The 20,064-nt window shown below is 37.5% G+C and overlaps 1 protein-coding gene across 12 annotated transcripts in view; it reads left to right on the plus strand.

Moving 5' to 3' along the window:
- The window catches only part of CASK (calcium/calmodulin dependent serine protein kinase), a 387,591-nt gene that overhangs the window by 54,593 nt on the left and 312,934 nt on the right, over positions 1 to 20,064 (plus strand). For 6 of the 12 annotated variants that reach the window (XM_060137166.1, XM_060137172.1, XM_060137168.1 and 3 more), the window contains exon 2: positions 19,687 to 19,817. In XM_060137166.1, coding sequence (XP_059993149.1) covers positions 19,687 to 19,817 — 131 coding nt within the window. The remainder of the gene's footprint in view (positions 1 to 19,686; positions 19,818 to 20,064) is intronic. The other 6 variants (XM_060137167.1, XM_060137173.1, XM_060137174.1 and 3 more) reach the window with 1 other exon arrangement.

Genomic DNA, 20,064 nt, shown 5'->3' on the forward strand with positions numbered 1-20,064 from the left:
ATTCTAGTATACTTTGGCTGGTTTGATGTTTCTCAACCTTTTGGGATTTGAAGAATACCAACTATGTTACCAAATGCAAGTTTGTGTGCCCAAATGCATGGTGAGGTGAGACAATACCGAAACATAGGAGTTTGGAGCAGAGAAAGGTTTATTGTAGGACCAATCAAGGAGACGGGTGCCTCCTGCCCCCCAAACCCTGAACTCCCCGAATGGTTTCAGCAAAGCATTTTTTTTTTTTTTTTTTTTTTTTTTTTTTGCGGTACGCGGGCCTCTCACTGCTGTGGCCTCTCCCGTTGCGGAGCACAGGCTCTGGTTGCACAGGCTCAGCGGCCACTGCTCACGGGTCCAGCCGCTCCGCGGCACGTGGGATCTTCCCGGACTGGGGCATGAACCCGTGCCCCCTGAGTCGGCAGGCGGACTCTTAATCGCTGTGTCACCAGGGAAGCCCTCAGCAAAGCAGTTTTAAAGGCCAGGTGAGGGAGGGGGGCCGTAGTGTATGTGATCAGCTCATTGGTTGATATTGAGGTAAAAGGGTGGTTAACTTTAATCAACCCCTAGGCGCCAGTAGGTCTGGGGCTATGTGCTCTTGATCATCAAGTAGTTAATTTCTTCCATTTGGTGGAGGTTTTTAGCATCTGAAAAAACTCAGGAAATATGCATGAGATACTATTTTCTGAGTACTTCAGAGAGGAGCTAAAGCAGAGGATATGGGGGAAGAGCATGACCCGGGAATGCCCCATAGGTTCCTGCTAAGTTACAGTTACTTATTTGAGACCCTAAAATTCTGAGCCGGGTGTCATGGAAAACTATATTATGGACCAGATGAGTTTAATGGCTGCTAATTTTAACTTGATACATTGGACATAAAAGAACTGTCACTTCTCTCATAGTTTTGAATGGAACGGATTCTTAATGCTAGCCAATGAAAAAGGTTGAAAATGCACAGACTTCCATTTCTAGGACAGGGTGGTATAAGACTCACTTATTTTTTCTTAAGACTCACTTTTAACTATCCCTTCCCCCATTAAGTACAATGAAATGCCCTAGCAGTTATTCAACTGACAGCAGTAAAAGAACTCTGAAACTTGGAAAGAAGAAGGCAGACTAGCTAGGAACCTCAGCACTTGAGAAATGACAATATGGAGAGTTCACGAGGTTTTCTTTTTACCTTCCATTTACCCCTGGGCTGGCTGTTAGAGAGACCTACTACCCAGAACCACCAAAGGGCATAAAAAACAAAAACAAAAGCCTGCTTTCACTGACCAAAGGACTTGGAAAGGGGAAGCCCAACAGAGACCTAGTTGGGTCCACATCTGGGGCCTGGTGGGCAATCTGATCTGCCCATAGCCCCAGCAGGAGCAGCAAAGGCCCTAGCGATCCCAGCCCTTGCTCCATAGACAGGGCCTTGGCAGATAGTCTGATCTGCCAGCAGCACCAGACATGGCCATTTCAGCCCCCATGCCACGATCCAGTCCTGTCATCTGGCCTGCTGACAACAGCAGCAAGAGCAAAGGCCAGGCTATACCAGCCTCTTCTCCCCAACTGGCACTAGTGGGCAGTCTGCCCAGGCCCGGTTGCTTCAGAACCCCTCTCCCTCAAGGTTGCCGTGGGGTAGCAACTGGCCCTGGAAAGCGCCTTTTTTTTCCTGCAGATGGCATCAGCAGGGATTGACTGGGAGCCCCCAACAGCACCAGAAGAATGAAGCAGATCAAAGTAGCATTGTAAGGGCTCAGAAAACTAAACTGTCATTGGAACTAAAGCCCACAAAATTAGTCTAGGACGTATACACTAAACCTAAACAGGGCAACTGCCTGTAAAAATAGATCTGTGATCAAGCATCTCCTAACAACAATGACCAGAATATCCAGGATACAGTTGAAAACCACTCGTCATACCTAAGTACCAGAAAAAACACAATTTGAATGAGAGAAGACATTCAACTGAGGCCAATAGTGAGTTGAATCAGATATTGGAATTATCTCATGATGGTTTTAATTCAGCTATCATAAAATTGCTCTAGGAATTGGTTACACATTTTCTTGAAACAAATGGAAAGATAGAAGATCTCAGCAAAGTAGAACCAGGAGCATTTCCTAATGAATTGGATTTGGAATGTGAAAGAAATAAAGGGATCAAGATTGGCACCATAATTTTTGGCTAAGCAACTGGAAGGAAATATGGAGCTGGCCTTCAAATGTGATAGCAAGAGGGGAGATCAGGAGTTTAGTTTCAAACATGTTTCAGGATACGATGGCCCTTTCTCTTTTTATCCCCCATGCCCAGTATATTGTGTGCCTTATTGGTGAAAAGGAAGTCCTTTTATGAGCTCTGAAAGGTTGATCCATCTTTGGGAAACTGATTAACATTGAGCATTACTAACTTGCGTACTCTTTGTAACATGCAGGGACTTCGGTTCCTTACCTAACTTGAAAAATTCCTTAACTCTTTGGATATTTAATTTTACTGTCTTACACAAACAGTTATATCCACTTATTTTATACTCTTATTTCTTTCCCCCAAAGCAGTTGATTTCCAGGTCATCTACTTTACTTCTTTAGACCTAGAAACTGATTACTACAGTTATAATTCAAAACCTATTTTCTGCTGCCCTGCACTGAGCTGAGTAATTGGGTGTAAATGCTTATTCCCTTTGTATGCTTTGCCTTTTTGTTAACTTGTTTTTTGGTTAAAAGACCAGAGGTTGCATTATTGCCTGCTGAATATGCTTATATTAACATTTGTAAAAAGTAAATTACTTTTGGGGGTATTAATGAATAGACATTTAAATTGCATAGTTAAATGTTTTCCATCCTTTACTAAGCAAACAGTTGAATTACCCTCCTCTTTGTAAGAATTTAAACCACTTATATGCCATGTTTGAGGAAAAGAATATTTATTCCCGAAAAAAAGTTGTTTAAAATCTGAGTGATTCATATTTACATCATAATTTGTATTGTTTGTTATTATAAATATTAAAATTTAGATCGTCATATCTAAAGTGTTGTTCAGGGAACACTAATGATTAATAGGTGCTACATGGATGATGTGGTTAGAGTATGGTAGAGGAGAGAGATGCTTGTTTCCTAACTGCAAGACTTGGCTGCTAATATGTAATGTGAATATGGGGTGGGGGTGGAGGGTAGGTATTGTATATGGTGTTTACCAAACTTACTTGACAGAGAAACTTATATTCTTTAAGGATTTCACAAGACTTCAATTTGGGAAACCCCAATTTAGAGTGTTAGTTACAGTTTTGTTTCTATGCTACTATATAAATTTTGCATAATCCTGATGCAACTAAAATGAATAATAGAGAAAGGAGTATTGCCGGCTTTGCAATTTCTTTTACTAACTTTTTTTTTTTTTTTTTTTTTGTGGTACGCGGGCCTCTCACTGTTGTGGCCTCTCCCGTTGCGGAGCACAGGCTCCAGACGTGCAGGCTCAGCGGCCATGGCTCACGGGCCCAGCCGCTCCGCGGCACGCGGGATCCTCCCGGACCGGGGCACGAACCCGTGTCCCCTGCATCAGCAGGCGGACTCTCAACCACTGCGCCACCAGGGAAGCCCTACTAACTTATTTAATTTAAATTTTATTTAATAAAAATAAATAAATTAAATTTTATTAACTCAGAAGTGGATCTAACTTGTTATGGAGATCCATAAAACATGGTTCTGAAGGGGAAGAGATTAACAGTACTCCACAGCAGTGTCACTGGAGAAGAATCTGTTAATGAAGATAGCAACTTCTGAGTTCAAATATTAATTCCCCCTCTCCCTCTTAGATGCAGAATTGTAATTAATGGCAGGCAAAAATACTATAGGCTAATGTAGTATTTGGGAAACAACCTATGTTAGTGACATATTAACAGAACACATTCCTTTTATAAATAGGATTTACAATGTAATTTCATAGTGTCAGACTTGCATAATCATTAGTTTCAGCTTATAAGACTGGATTATGCACACAGAATTTGACAGTTCTGATAATATTAGTACAGTCATTTCAGTATCCGTGGAGGATTGCTTCCAGGACCCCCATGGATACCAAAATCCTCTGATGCTCAAGTACCTTATAAAATAGCATAATATTTGTGTATAACCTACGCACATCCTCTCATATACTTTAAATCATCTCTAGTTTACTTAAAATACCTAATACAATGTAAATGCTATGTAAATAGTTGCTGGTGTGCAGCAGATTTAAGTTTTGCTTTTTGGAACTTGCTGGAGGTTTTTTTTTTTCCCACCAAATATTTTCGATCTGCAGTTGTTTGGATCTACAGATGCAGAACCTGTGGATAAAAATGACCACCTGTACGAATTATAAGTAATTAAGTTCATGAACGCTAGGAGAAAAGGTCAGGCGCATGTTTCCAAAAAGTTGTTTCTCTATTAAATATTTTCATTGGGCCATTTTTTGATATATAGTCCCACATTTAGAAAATAGCAAAATGTGAATGTATAGCTCTTAATTTAAAAGTGAAAATTACACTTTTCTTGTACCAGCCTTGAGAAGAATGGGAGAACTGTGTTCATGTCTGGGGCAGACCCTTCTAAGCATTTGGTCTTCATGGCTGTACTTCTGCAAGATAATATGTTCTAAGAGCTTGCACTTCTTTTTTCTTTCTGGGCTTCTTGTAGTCTTTCTGTGGGGGTGTTTCCAGCAATTCCTTGGGGAGGAATTGGGGGATATGTCCATGTTTTCTGGGGTTCGGTTTTCTGTCCTTTTTGGTCTGTATTCTCATTTACATCAATGGCTCCTGTTCGCTCATGCTTCCTAGGGAGTATAGAGATGAGAACTTAGATTTTAGAGTTTGGTATGTCTAGGCTTCAGTCCTGACTTTACCATTCACTAACTGTTTGGCATAGACAACCTGGCTTAGCCTCAGTTTCCTAATCTATAAAATGGGGGCTAACAGTATATTCGCTATTATGATAAATAATGATAAATAAATTATAATAAATGAGAGAATCTATATAAAGTTCTCAGCAGCATGCTTGGCACATGGTATGTTGCAAATGGTAGTTGATGTTACCTTCATCATCTACATGTTGACCCCTTCCTTGAACTTTATACTCCTATCTAATTGTGCTCTCTATATCTTTGCCTTGGTCCATGGAAATCACTATTTCTGAAATTGGTATTTTCAAAACACAGTCATGTGTCTCCTTTCTTTCTCAGCTTCTTTCTTCTTCTACCAGTTCTTTCTCTTATAGTAGTCACTTTCATTTGGTGGTATCATTATTTACCCTGTAACTTTTGCCAGAAATCTGTACGTCATTCTTTCAACCAACCCCCAACCATCCCCTAGCTAATCCTTCACTACGTTGTCTGGTCAATTTATTTTAAGTCTCTCTCAGTTGCCTCTACTGAGGCATTGGTTTAGGTCTTTATCTTGTTATGCTTAGGCTAACGTAATAACTTTCTGACTGGCCCGCACTCACTCCTCAACCTATCTTCCATTCTTCTGTCACAGTGATCTCTGATGCCCTTCTCCTTTTCCAGCCACTTCTCACCCTCCAGTTTTTCATGCCAGCAATACCAAACAGCTTTTAGTATCCATCGCACGCCATGCTTTGACTTGGCTCCAGGCTGTTGCACATGCTACTACTTATTTCTAGAATTTTCCCTTTATCCTTGTTGGCCTGAAAAAAAGCTCTTTTTCACCTTTCTAAGCCCTCCTAAGTGTCCCTGTCTCAGAGGCCTTCTCTGACCACCTTCCTATCCACAGGTAATAAATCTTTGTATTATACTGTTTCAATACTTTGTTCTGTAACATACTGAAATTATGCACATATACCCATAGCAATCTATTAGATTGGGAGTGTCCTGAGGGTAAGAATTGCTTTATTAATCTTTTTTTGTTTGTTCTTTGTATTTTTTGGGTCTTATTTCCATTAGGGAAAATGAGGTAAATTAATGAGATAAAATGTGCAAGTATCAATAGAAGTTTTTTAATGTTACTGCTTCAGTATCTATTTGTGAAAGTTCTTTACATATTGAGCTAAAAAGGCCGAAACATGTACAACCAAGTCAGAGTTCTTACTTTGGGATATGTTTATCTTACAGTCCTTTATGTGTTTTCTTTTTCATTTCCTTCCTCTTATGTCTATGTCCCTTTTCCCCTGTTTCTTATCTGTTACAAAAATATTTTTTTCTCCTCTCTCAGCAACTCTCCTTGATACATGCTCCATCATATACGAACTAACAAAGACCTAGAGTCCATATCCCTCTACCTTGGCTCTAACTAACCCCAGCCCTTCAAACACACCTACACACGCACATATACCAATCAGATTTCCCAGAACTTCTGGATCCGCAGAGACTGCTATGTATGCCCTGAAGTCCTTGCATAAAAGTAGTAAACGGTGAATGTAGCATACGTAGACTCAGACCAGAGGATGATGTGCTATATAAAATCTAAAGCAAGGCCTACTAAATTTGTCACTGAACTGTCAAGGTTTGACAGAAGTACTAATTATGCCAATATAGGTTCCAACTTAGTAAATGCTAGTCTTAACACTATGAATTACTCATCTTTGACAGTTGAGCCAAATTTGTTCTGTTAACATTTTGGAGATCCATTGCCAACTTTTTCAAATAAGCCTGCCCTTTCTGTTTTCAAGGAATGATCTGAACAGTACTGAGCTTAATTCCTTTGTCAGGTCTTTAATTGTTAACATTTAGGCAACAGTTCCTGAGACTTTGATTTTAATAATTTCCCACTCTATGTGTGTTTCTTTAGCAGTAGCTATGATTAGGCAGACTTTTTCCTTTGGTTTAGTCACTATACCTAAAGTAACTCAATTTGGTGTGTTTATGAAAGTGTATATGTTGGTGGTGAGAGTGGGTATCAGAAGTATTAAAGAGAAAAAAAGTTTCAGAACAACATTTCTGTTCCCCTTTCACTACCACAAAGAAACAGGAAGACAAGGAAAGGATTTATAGATGGAATGATAAGCTCTTCTTTAGTGGTAATGACTAAACCAACAGTGTTGAAATAAGAGGAAAAGGACCATAGTTATCTCTATTAGGTGTCATTCTTATATACATTTATGTGTCTATAGAGTGTCATTTTCAGTATTATGTTCTTACTGCTAATATTGTCATCATTACTATTATATTTTTGCTTTGTTTTCTTTTTGCCTACCCACCATCTACTTTCGTCAGTTTTTAACATCAGACTGTACAGACAGTAGTAGCAAGATGCAGATTTAGTAAATGAGTGGAAAAATACCTAGAAGTACCATGATTTCTCAAAATTGTATATGTTTATGTAAAATTCTGTGATATAAGTTTTTCAGTGGTTTGTTCATTCCTAGTTTGTTTTTGATATATCATTCACCAAATATTTCATGAGGGCCTAATATATACCGGACACTCATTGAGTTTATCTTCTAATATAAATATTGGGTTGGCCAAAAAGTTTGTTTGGGTTACGGAAAAACCTGAATGAACTTTTTGGCCAGCCAATGCATGTAACATAATATTGCATATATATTACATAAATGCACATACATATGTGTGTATTATGCACACACACAGTCGATGCTCATTATTTGTGGTAGTTATGTTCTAAAAAGTTGCCATGAACACTGAATGAGTAAATACTGAATCATTTCTCCTAGGTGAGATGCGGGGTTAGGTTCCTGTGAGCCTCTGGTCATGTTTTCTTCAACTAATCAATACATAACCTGTTTAAAGACACCTTATTTCATATGTATACTTGATTCATTAACATTGAACTCATGACCAATAGCCCTATAATTTATGCCTGAATGAAGCTTACCCAAAGTGTATTTTCTCCATAAGACATGCCACAGCCTTCTTGAACTTAGAAACACAAGAGAGTACTTCGGCAGTACACTTCGGGGCCATTATAAACAGTGAAATCACCAACAAAAAACACAAAATGCACTAATTAAATGGCAAAAAGGACACTTGCTTACAGTGAGAGCTGAAACAAGAAGGTAGAGCATCACTTTGTTCAACCTCAGCTGGTAACGTGTCAGGTGACTCGAAAGTTTCACTGCTATGCATGTGTCCGTGAATGACTGTGAAAGGGCTGTGAATATTGACTTTGGGTTACAAATAAATTTTAGTAAGTGACTTAACAAATACTTAATCTGCAAATAATGAGTATTTACTGTATGTCAACTATGTTGTATGTATGTATGTTTGTGTGTGTGTGTGTGTGTGTGTGTGTGTGTGTGTGTGTGTGTATGAATTTGTTTTTGGTCTTCATTTCCCCCACCCTTATCTTCCCTTTGGTTAATTGGTTGTTGTTCTTCACGGTGTCCTACATCTATTGTAGTACATTGTGCAATTCATTATAAATGTGATGAAGCTTCTAGGCCTGTGATATGGACAGGAAGTTCACCTCATTTATTGAAGGTTTCCTCATATACGATGTAAGTTTTTTTCTGTAAACCTCTCACAGGGTGAGAACTTTACATTATAGATGTCACTCCAAAATTTACATGTAACAACTTAATGTATATTAAATTTAGTTCAATTAGATGTAGAATTACAATGAACATAATCGATACTGACTTTATGTTTGAGAATGTAAACATAGTTTTTCTTCATTTATATATATCAAGTCACTTAAAATAATTTGTATTGTACAGATATTTTAAAAATTAAGACCTCTCTCTTTTTTTTTTTTTTTATTTTGGCGGTACGCGGGCCTCTCACTGTTGTGGCCTCTCCCGTTGCGGAGCACAGGCTCCGGACGCACAGGCTCAGCAGCCATGGCTCACGGGCCTAGCCGCTCCGCGGCATGTGGGATCTTCCAGGACCGGGGCACGAACCTGTGTCCCCTGCATCAGCAGGCGGATTCTCAACCACTGCGCCACCAGGGAAGCCCAGGACCTCTTTTGATTAGCAAGATCTTAGGGATGTACCCTCAGCTGTTAAAAATGTTATTTTTACCTGGGAAATATATTTGTGGAGGAGTGCATAAAGTTTATGTGTGTGCACGCGAGTGTGTGTATTTTAAAGAATACTAATGAAATGAAAACCCGTGAATCCATCATCCAAGTTAAGAATAGAATATTACTAGTACTTTTAAAAGCCACTGTGTGCTCCTTCCCAGTCACAATCTCCTTCTCCCCATAACCACTATCCTGGCTTTTATACTAATGATTCCTTTTGGTTTTCTTTATAGCTTTACCATCTATGTATATATCCCTAAACAGTATATTGTTTATTCATTAAAAACTGAGTAGCAAGCACAAACTTAGCTGTGTAAGGAAAGGGCAATAATACCACTATTGTGTGAAGACTCAGATGAAGAGAAGCTGAACAGAACCTTTTGTTCACAGTCTGGCTTCAGATACCTGAGAGCATATAGGAGCCCTTGCTGGCAAGTCCGTTGGCAAAATCCCAAGTAAATCCCAGAACATGGAGCTCTTCACAGGCAGGACATCCGTGCTATAGTGCAGCGCTGGGTACTGAACATCCAGCAGGAATGCGGTCAGGGGGCATGCACTGCTCTGCATTTCCTGCTTTTCAGCTCGCCGAGGCTGACTCCCGCTCAGTTATTCCTGAGAACACTGCTGTGGACTGAAATGAGAGTCCTCTGCTGATCGAGGCAGCAGAGAGGAGCAGGACTCATCAGCCCCTGGTCAGAAAAAGCAAAACAGAGGAACCTGGCCCCAGATTACGTGGTTCTTCTGTTTTCAAGTTAAAGAGCTGATCAGTGGCATTGGGAATCTTTGATGGCTCTCTAGTTAACCTCTGCTCAATGCTTAGCTGGCAGCCTGAGATCTCACTCTCTTGTCTTCTTGCGTTGAATCTCCTGTTTGCTGTCCCTTGGCGTCCTTTTTTACTAGTATACTCTCTTGTTCTAGCAAACACATCCTACAATAATTTCTTCAGGAAGTATGCATTGCAAGTAATGTATTGAGCTTTTGCATGTCTGAAAATGTTTTTTTATTATTGATTTTTCTGACTCAATGTAGACTTTAAAGGTTAGAAATATTTTTCCTTCATGATTCTGAAGGTGTCGCTCTAATGTCTCATTGCTTCTAGTGTTGCCATTGAGAGATCAGAAGCCATTGCAGTGCCTGATCCATTGTGTGTGAACTATATCATCCTCCCCTCCTTGAGCACCCTTACCCCTACTGCTGGAAATCTGAACGTTTTGTAGCCCATAGGGTTCTTAAATTTCACAGTGGTATGTGTGGACATGTGTCTTATCTATTTTGCTGAGTACTTCATGGGTGCTTTTCTTTAAAATTTTTATTTTATATTGGGGTATAGTTGATTAACAATGTTGTGTTAGTTTCAGGTGTACAGCAAAGTGATTCAGTTATAAATATACATGTATCTATTCTTTTTCAAATTCTTTTCCCATGTAGGTTGTTACAGAATATTGAGCAGAGTTCCCTATGCTATAGAGTAGGTCCTTGTTGGTTACCTATTATAAACACAGCACTGTTTACATGTAAATCCCAAACTCCCAGTCTATCCCTACCCCCACTTCCCCCCGGTAACCATAAGTTCGTTCTCTATGTCTGTGAGTCCATTTCTGTTTTATAAATAAGTTCATTTGTATATATATTTTTAGATTCCGCATATAAGCAATATCATATGATATTTGTCTTTGTCTGACTTACTTCACTTAGTATGATAATCTCCAGGTCCATCCATGTTGCTGCAAATGGCATTATTTCATTCTTTTTTATGGCTGAGTAGTATTCCATCATATAAATATACCACATCTTCTTTATCCATTCATCTGTTGATGGATATTTAGGTTGCTTCCATGTCTTGGCTATTGTAAACAGTGCTGCAGTGAACACTGGGGTGCATGTATCCTTTCGAACCATGGTTTTCTCTGAGTATATGCCTGGGAGTGAGATTGCTGGATCATATGGTAGCTCTAATTTTAGTTTCTTAAGGAACCTCCGTACTGTTCTCCATAGTGGCTGTACCAGTTTAGATTCCCACCAACAGTGCAAGAGGGTTCCCTTTTCTCCACACCCTCTCCAGAATTTATTGTTTGTAGATTTTTTAATGATGGCCATTCGGCCTGGTGTGAGGTGATACCTCATTGTAGTTTTGATTTGCATTTCTCTAATAATTAGCAATGTTCAGCATCTTTTCATGTGCCTCTTGGCCATCTGTATGTCTTCTTTGGAGAATGCCTATTTAGGTCTTTTGCCCATGTTTTGATTGGGTTGTTTGTTTTTTTAATATTGAGCCGCAATAGCTGTTCGTAAATTTTGGAGACTAATCCTTTGTTGGTTGCATTGTTTGCAAATATTTTCTCCCATTCTGTGGGCTGTCTTTTCGTTTTGTTTATGGTTTCCTTTTCTGTGCAAAAGCTTTTGAGTTTAATTAGGTCCCATTTGTTTATTTTTGTTTTTATTTCCATTACTCTAGGACACTTCAGAAAAGATGTTGCTGTGATTTATGCCAGAGTGTTCTGCCTCTGTTTTCCTCGAAGAGTTTTATAGCATCTGGTCTTACATTTAGGCCTTTAATCCATTTTGAGTTTACTTTTGTGTATGGTGTTAAAGAATGATCTAATTTCATTTTTTTACATGTGGCTGTCCAGTTTTCCCAGCATCATTTATTGAAGAAACAGTCTTTCCTCCATTGTATAGTCTTGCTTCCTTTGTTGTAGATTAATTGACCATATGTACGTGGATTTATTTCTGGGCTTTCTATCCTGTTCCATTAATCTATATTTCTGTTTTTGTGCCAGTGCCATACTGTTTTGATGACTGTAGCTTTGTAGTATAGTCTGAAGTCAGGGAGCCTGATTCCTCCAGCTCTGCTTTTTGTCTGGTTTTCTTATCAATGCATTGATAGGAATTACATTGAATCTGTACATTGCCTTGGATAGTATAGTCATTTTGACAATATTGATTCTTCCAATCCACGAATGTGGTATATCTCTCCATCTGTTTGTGTCATCTTTGATTTCTTTCATCACTGTCTTATAGTTCTCAGAGTACAGTTCTTTTGTCTCCTTAGGTAGGTTTATTCCTAAGCATTTTATTCTTTTTGATGCGATGGTAAATGGGATTGTTTTCTTAATTTCTCTTTCTGATCTTTCATTGTTAGTGTATAGGAATGCAAGGGATTTCTGTGTATTAATTTTGTATCCTGCAAGTTTACCAGATTCGCTGATACGCTGTAGTAGTTTCCTGGTAGCGTCTTTAGGATTTTCTATGTATAGTGTCATGTCATCTGCAAACAGTGACAATTTTACTTCTTCTTTTCCAATTTGGATTCCTTTTATTTCATTGTCTTCTCTAGATTTCCGTAGCTAGGACTTCCAAAACTGTGTTGAATAGAAGTGGCAAGAGTGGACATCCTTGTCTTGTTCCTGGTCTTAGAGGAAATGCTTTCAGCTTTTTATCGTTGAGTATGATGTTAGCTGTAGGTTAGTCATACACAGTCTTTATTATGTTGAGGTATGTTCCCTCTATGCCCACTTTCTGGAGAGTTTTTATTGTAAATGGGTGCTGAATTTTGTCAAATGCTTTTTCTGCATCTGTTGAGATGATAATGTGGTTTTTATTCTTCAATTTGTTGATGTGGTGTATCCCACTGTTTGATTTGTGCATATTGAAAAATTCTTGTATCCCTCGGATAAATCCCACTTTATCATGGTGTATGATCCTTTTAACGTATTGTTGGATTTGGACTGCTAATATTTTGTTGAGGATTTTTGCATCTATGTTCATCAGTGATATTGGCCTGTAATTTTCTTTCTGTGTGTTATTTTTGTCTGGTTTTGGTATCAGGGTGATGGTGACCTCATAGAATGAGTTTGGGAGTATTCCTTCCTTTTTCAATTTTTTGGAATAGTTTCAGAGGGATAGGTGTTAACTCTATCCCTCTATCAAATGTTTGATAGAATTCACCTGTGAATTCATCTGGTCCCGGACTTTTGTTTGTTAGGAGTTTTTAAATCATGGTTTCAACTTCATTACTGGTGATTGGTCTGTTCATATTTTCTGTTTCTTCCTGGTTCAGTCTTGTGAGACTGTACCTTTCTAAGAATTTGTCCATTTCTTACAGGTTGTCCATTTTATTGGCATACAGTTGCTTGTAGTAGTCTCATGATCTTTTGTATTTCTGTGGTGTCAGTTGTAACTTCTCCTTTTTCATTTCTAATCTTATTGATTTGAGTCCTCTCCTTTTTTTTTTTTTGATGAGTCTGGCTAAAGGTTTATCAATTTTGTTTATCTTTTCAAAGAACCAACTTTTAGTTTCATTGACCTTTGCTGTTGTTTTCTTTGTCTCTATTTCATTTATTTCTGCTCTGATCTTTATGATTTCTTTCCTTCTACTAACTTTAGGTTTTACTTGTTCTTCTTTCTCTAGTTGCTTTAGGTGTAAGGTTAGGTTGTTTATTTGAGATTTTTCTTGTTTCCTGAGGTAAGATTGTATTGCTATAAAGTTCCCTCTTAGGACTGCTTTTGCTGCATCCCATAGGTTTTGGATCGTTGTGCTTTCATTTTCATTTGTCTCTAGGTATTTTTTGATTTCCTCTTTGATTTGTTCAGTGATCCATGGTTGTTTAGTAGCATATTGTTTAGCCTCCACTTGTTTGTGTTTTTTATAGTTTTGTTCTTATAGTTTATTTCTAATCTCATAGTGTTGTGATTGGAAAGGATGCTTCATATGGTTTCAGTTTTCTTAAATTTACTGGGGCTCGCCTTGTGGCCCAGCATGTGGTCAGTCCTGGGGAGTGTTCCCTGTGCACTTGAGAAGAATGTGTATTCTGCTGCTTTTGGATGGAATGCTCTATAAATATCAATTAAGTTCATCTGGTCTACTGTTTCATTTAAGGTCTGTGTTTCCTTATTGATCTTCTGTCTGGATGATCTGTCCATTGATGAAAGTGGGGTGTTAAAGTCCCCCACTATTATTGTGTTACTGTCAATTTCTCCCTTTATGGCTGTTAATATTTGCTTTGTATATTGGGGTGCTCCTCTGTTGGCTGCATATATATTTACAATTTTTATATCTTCTTCTTGGATTGATTCCTTGATCATTATGTAGTGTCCTTGTTTGTCTCTTGTAATAGTCTTTATTTTAAAGTCGATTTTGTCTGATATGAGTAGTGTTATTCCAGGTTTCTTGTGATTTCTATTTGTATGGAATACCTTTTTCCATCCCCTTACTTTCAGTCTGTATGTGTCCCTAGATCTGAAGTAGGTCTCTTGTAGACAGCATATATATGGGTTTTGTTTCTGTATCCATTCAGCCAGTCTGTGTCGTTTGGTTGGAGCATTTAATCCATTTACCTTTAAGGTACTTATTGATATGTATGTTCCTATTGCCATTTTCTTAATTGTTTTGGATTTGTTTTTGTAGGTCTTTTTTCTTCCCTTCCTCATTTGTTCTCTTGTCTTGTGATTTGATGACTAACATTAGTTTTGTGTTTGGATTCGTTTTTCTTTTTTCTGTGTGTCTATTGTAGATTTTTGGTTTGCAGTTACCATGAGTTTTGATATAGCAGTCTGTATATACACAAGATTGTTTTAAGTTGCTAGTCTTTTAATTTCAAATGCATTTCCAATATCCTGCATTTGTGTTCTCCTCTTCTTACAGTTGCTGGGTTTTATATCATATTTGTATGTAGATGATTTCCTACCTTTACTGGGGAACTTTTCCATTTGTAATTTTCTTGTTTCTAGTAGTGGCCTTTTCTTTTCTGCTTGGAGAAGTTCCTATAGCAATTTTTCCAAAGCTGGTTTGGTGGTGCTGAATTCTCTAAAGTTTTTGATGTATACATATAGCTGATTCACGTTGTTATACAGCAGAAACTAATACAACATTGTAAAGCAATTATACTCCAATAAAGATGTGAAAAAAAAATCTGAGAGATTTGCTGGGTGAAGTATTCTTGGTTGTAAGTTCTTCCCTTTTATCATTTTAAATATATTGTGTTGCTCCCTTCTGGCTTGCAGAGTTTATGCTGAGAAATCAGGTGATGACCTTACGGGAGTTCTCTTGTATGTTATTTTTTGCTTTTCCCCTTGGTGGCTCCTTTTAATTTGGACAACTTAGGATTTAAGGTCTGGGAAATGTTCTTGGATTGAGTTCCTCCCCTCCATTTTCTTTGTTCTTTTGGTTCTACTTTCTGGGAAATTTCCTCAACTTTATCTGCCAGGCCTTCTATTGAGTTTTAAATTTCTTCATATATTTAGTTTTCAAGAGCCCTCATTTTGTCTTCTGAAAGTTCTGGTTTTGTTTCATAGTTATAGTATCTTTCCAAGGACATTAATGGTAGTTGGAAGTTTTTTTCTTGTTTAGTATGTTTCCTCTAAGTTGCTCTTTCTGTTTCGATCTCTGTCTTCCAAATTAGACTCTTCTCCAGATGTTTTGGGAGGTTGGTTATCTACTTATGATTAGGAATAGAGCAGTGGTTCTTGAGGGACATTTGACAACGTTTAGAGACATTTTTGCTTGGCAAAACTGGCTGAGGGGGTGCTACTGTCATCTCCAGGTAGAGGCTGGAGACGCTGTTAGGCGCCCTACAATGCACAGGACTTCCTTGCACAACAAAGAACTATTCAGCCCAAAATGCCAACAATGCCGAAGTTGGAAAGCTGATTGAAAACTCTGAACTTGTGGAAGAACTTGTTGACTTTGAATTTCAAGGAAGGTGATCTGGTTGAGTGGTTTGAACAATAAAACGTCATTATTTTTAGTCTTTCCTTCTGGGCTGGTCACATATTCAATAGAAAATCTTACCTTTCCTGCCTGAAGGGTAAAGATCTAGCTTCTAACATTCCCCCCTGTTAATGGGAAATGGGGATGGGCTGTCTACATTCAGTTTGTGTGTGATCACATAAACCCCTTGCTTTTCATGTAGTATCCACTTCTTCAACTGCCTTCTGTCCCCAGTTCTAAGACCCTGTGTTTTACCCTCTCCAGATAATGGACCTCTGTGAGGATGAGGCAGAGTAGTTACCTGGTGGCATGGAGTAGAGGAGGAGGATCTAAGACTCTTAACTGCTTCTCTAATAGATTTCACTCAAACCTTGTTAGTTTAGCCCCACCCTCTCTTTCTCAGAGTTATCTGGTGCTGCCAGTTCAGTTGCTTCCTGAGAATTTTGTAGTGTAAATGAGTTTGGTTCTGAACTTTTCTTATTTTCTCCTTGCAATTTGGCGTTTCTATGAATGCTAAGCCAGTTACCATTACTCCATCTGCTTTCTTGCTTTCAAAATTTGATTATTAATTACTATTGTATTCTCTCATTCTCCCAGTCCTTTAAGACATTTTCTTTAGTCCCTTTTCTCTCATTTTAATGGGTTCAGGGAGAAAAGTTAATTTAGATGCATTTGCTAAATCTATCCTATTATCCTGGAGACCAACATATTATACTGTATTCTAGCATAATTTTGTTTAATTCTAGTCACTTTTGACATGCAGTTGTCCCTCGGTATTTGCAGGGGATTGGTTATAGGATCCCCGCCAATACCAAAATCCATGGATGCTCAAGTTCCTTATATAAAATAGCATATTATTTGCATATAACCCACACATATGCCCCATATACTTCAAATCATCTCTAGATTACTTACAATACCTAATACATTGTAAATGCTTTGCAAATAGTTACCAGTGCAAATTCAAGTTTTGCTTTTTGGAACTTTCTAGAATTTTTTTTCATATATTTTCAATCCATGGTTGGCTGAATCAACAGATGTGGAACCTGCAGATACAGAGGGCCAACTGTATTTACTTTTGGTATCATAATGGTTCAATTCCTAGACATGACCTTTCTTCACATTAATGAAAGCTAGAGGAGATTATTGTGTGTCTGCATAGAGACACAGCTACATTCTTTTCAAAACCTTAGAGAAGTAATAGCAAATATTCAATTGTAACATATTCTAGTTTAATTGACCTTTTACTTTAAAACTTAGTATTCTGAAAGCAGCCAACTGCCTTGAGTAGAACCTTGTGCCACAATCCCAATCAATATTCAGTATTCTTAAAGAATTGGATAAAGAATATAGATTTTATCAAATCTGAAATGCCATCAATTATCTTATCATTCCAGTTTGATTAATACCCTGGCCAGAATTAGTGGAAATATGAGAAAGATAGTAGTTTATAATGATGGCTTACAACTACCTCTGTCAGTATTCCCCCCACCCCCCATAATTATTCAAGAATCGACTGTACTATAGACTAAAAATTTAAGGATGAAATTTTAAGATTCAAAAAGAGTTTAGGCCAGACTGAAACCTAGGCCTCCTGAATTTTTGCTGTTCCTTAAACTGTCATTCAAGTATAACTAATAAGTGTAATACAGAAGTTTTAACATACATTTTATTACACTCTCCTCCCCATTTTAAGATGGGAAAACAAGCCAGATTTTCTTATATCCTGTGTCTTTTTAGCGTTTTGATGAAATAAATATAATCAAGTCCTGCTAAAATTATAGACACTATATACTCATTCAAATTTTTTTCAGTTTCCACTGAGTTTCCAGTTGATGGATTAAATCCCCAAAAAAGTTAAAAGATTTTTCAGTGTCTTTTTAGTGTACTAAATGGTTCACCTTTTCTAACCCCCTGGATGTCACTGAGAGACAGATCTTTGAAACTCTTTACTCGTGACCTATCTTCATGTCGTCAATAGTTCAGAGATAAACTCATTTTCTTTGCCTCACATTATAAAAGTAGCCTAAAGAACCAAAGATTTGGTTCCTTTTTTTCATTCACAGACTTAAACACGTTTTTGGTGTTTTTTTTTGTATCAGTATTCCCTTTTTTCTTGATTCTTCCTAGCTTTCTTCATTCTACTATTACTAAAAGGGTTGGGGGAGAAGCTATGTTTTCTTCCTCACCTTTGTTCAAACAGGAAGAACTAAAGAATTGACTCTTGACCAAAAATGATCCCACATACAGATCTTGGAAAGTATCCAAAAGGTGTAGTGAATTGAAGCATACTACACAAATGTATATATAAATAGAGTCCCAAGGGTTTAATGTGTGTACAAAAACCAATTACGCTAAACATTTCCTGAAATTACTTGCTATTGTCAGGATAAGTAATCACAAGTAAGACATCCAGATTGAGAATGAAAACATTTGTGGGAGTCCTGACTCACATTGTTATATGTCTTCTCACAGAGAAAAGTCTTTGAACAGTTTTGAGTGATTATCAAAAAGGTCCTTTTCCTATAGAGTTCTGAAAGGTACACTATTACCATTTCTTTTCCTTCCAGTTTAGCTTTGTTAGGTTGCTTGAAGAGAGAGACTTGAAACTGTAGTGTAACGGATGTCCTGATGATTGATAGTGGGATGAAATCAACTGATTCATATGATCTCAGAGAAATGTTTAAGTCTAGGTTAGATTATATTCGTTTGCCTGTCCTCTGAAAGAATAAAGACAAACTTACACTTTAAGGCAAAAGTATCATAAGTGTCCTACTGTAAATGAAGAACTTTTCTCTGTCTTCTGATTGACCACATGCATCCAGGTGTACTGTTTCTACCTGTAAAAACCAATGAGAGTTTTTTGTTTCCTGAGGAGGGGGGAAATCCATACGTGTATACACGTACATGTGTGTGTATTTAATAACTTAAACCATACTAGCCTTCAAATAAAATACTACAGTATATTGCGATTGCATTCTACATTAATCAATAGTTGATTCAAGCATGTTGGATTATCTTTAGTTCAGATACTTATTTGATAACTATTAATCACAAGGAACAGAGTGTGTGTGTTTTTAATGCCTGGGACCAGACATTGTTATTTTATCAGTCATTACAGTTGATTCAACTGTATGGTCAATATTGAGAGCCACCAATTTCAATTGAGGAGAGGACTGGGTAAGAAAGTGACTGGACCACTGGTTTTGCTAGTAGAAATTACTTCCTTTCCTATGGCAGTTGAGAGTAATGCTAATTTGAAGTTTGGGGAGGATGAAGGATTTCCCTGTGACTTCACGTGAGACTGTAGAGGTTGTTGGAAACTAAATCATGTAGGGCTTTCTCTTTGTGAAGTGTCTATTTAAGTCTTCTGCGCAGATTTCCCTGTAGTATATTTTCTTATTTAAGAATTAGTTATGTATTTTGGTTCTTGACTAAATACGTGTTGCAAATACCTTCTCTCTGGGATTTTAAGCAGAAACATAATATCAGATTTTCATCTTTAAAACATCACTTCAAGAATGAATGGGAGAAACAAGTTTTCAGTGGTCCTAGTAGAAACTGGTAGTCGTTTAGACTACGGAATGAGTCATGCAGAGAAGTGGACAGGATTAAGAGATATTTGAAATAAACTCAGTAGGACTTGTTAGTGAAGATTAGATAAGTGATGGCTAAGATGAGAGAATGATTTAAGTTTCTGGTTCAAAAGGTAAAAGTTGTATACACTACCACTGTGAACTATTATTTTGTTTAAGATGCTGATACTATGTAGAGAAAATTACAGAGATTATTTGCCTTGAATATAAGAACACTATCTCAGATTTTTAAAAGTGATTTTGAAAGTAAATTTGTTTCTTATTTTTCTGGGTTATCAACTTCAAATAAATAATTACCTCATGAATTATAGAAAAATGTGTTCAAAACTATATTAAATTCTATTTTGAAAGCTATGGCTATAGTAGACAATGAAATATGAATAAACTGTTGAAGAGAAATAGAAACTTAAAATCAACAAATTAAACTTGGATATTTTTTTTTTAGGGGTCCCTTCAGTGTTGTACGACGATGCATCAACAGAGAAACTGGGCAACAATTTGCTGTAAAAATTGTTGATGTAGCCAAGTTCACATCAAGTCCAGGGTTAAGTACAGAAGGTAAGAGATGGATTTCAAGTAAGTTATTTGATGTCTGGCTTTATTTCATTTCCAATCCATCTATCAACTTAACCTTCATCTGGGGGTGGGGAAGCAGAGGGTGTAATGCAGTGGGAAGTGGGTGGAGACAGTTTAAATTCCATTCTAGTTTGTCAGATTTCTAGAACATAGTATTTGAAAGATACCTAGATTTGATTTAACAGTGTTATGAAGTCATCTAGGATTGCTATTGGCCTATGTTTTTTGAATAGAAAGGAAGTAAAAT

Source organism: Lagenorhynchus albirostris, chromosome X, assembly GCF_949774975.1.
Source record: "Lagenorhynchus albirostris chromosome X, mLagAlb1.1, whole genome shotgun sequence".
In the NCBI taxonomy this organism is placed as follows: Eukaryota; Metazoa; Chordata; class Mammalia; order Artiodactyla; family Delphinidae; genus Lagenorhynchus; species Lagenorhynchus albirostris.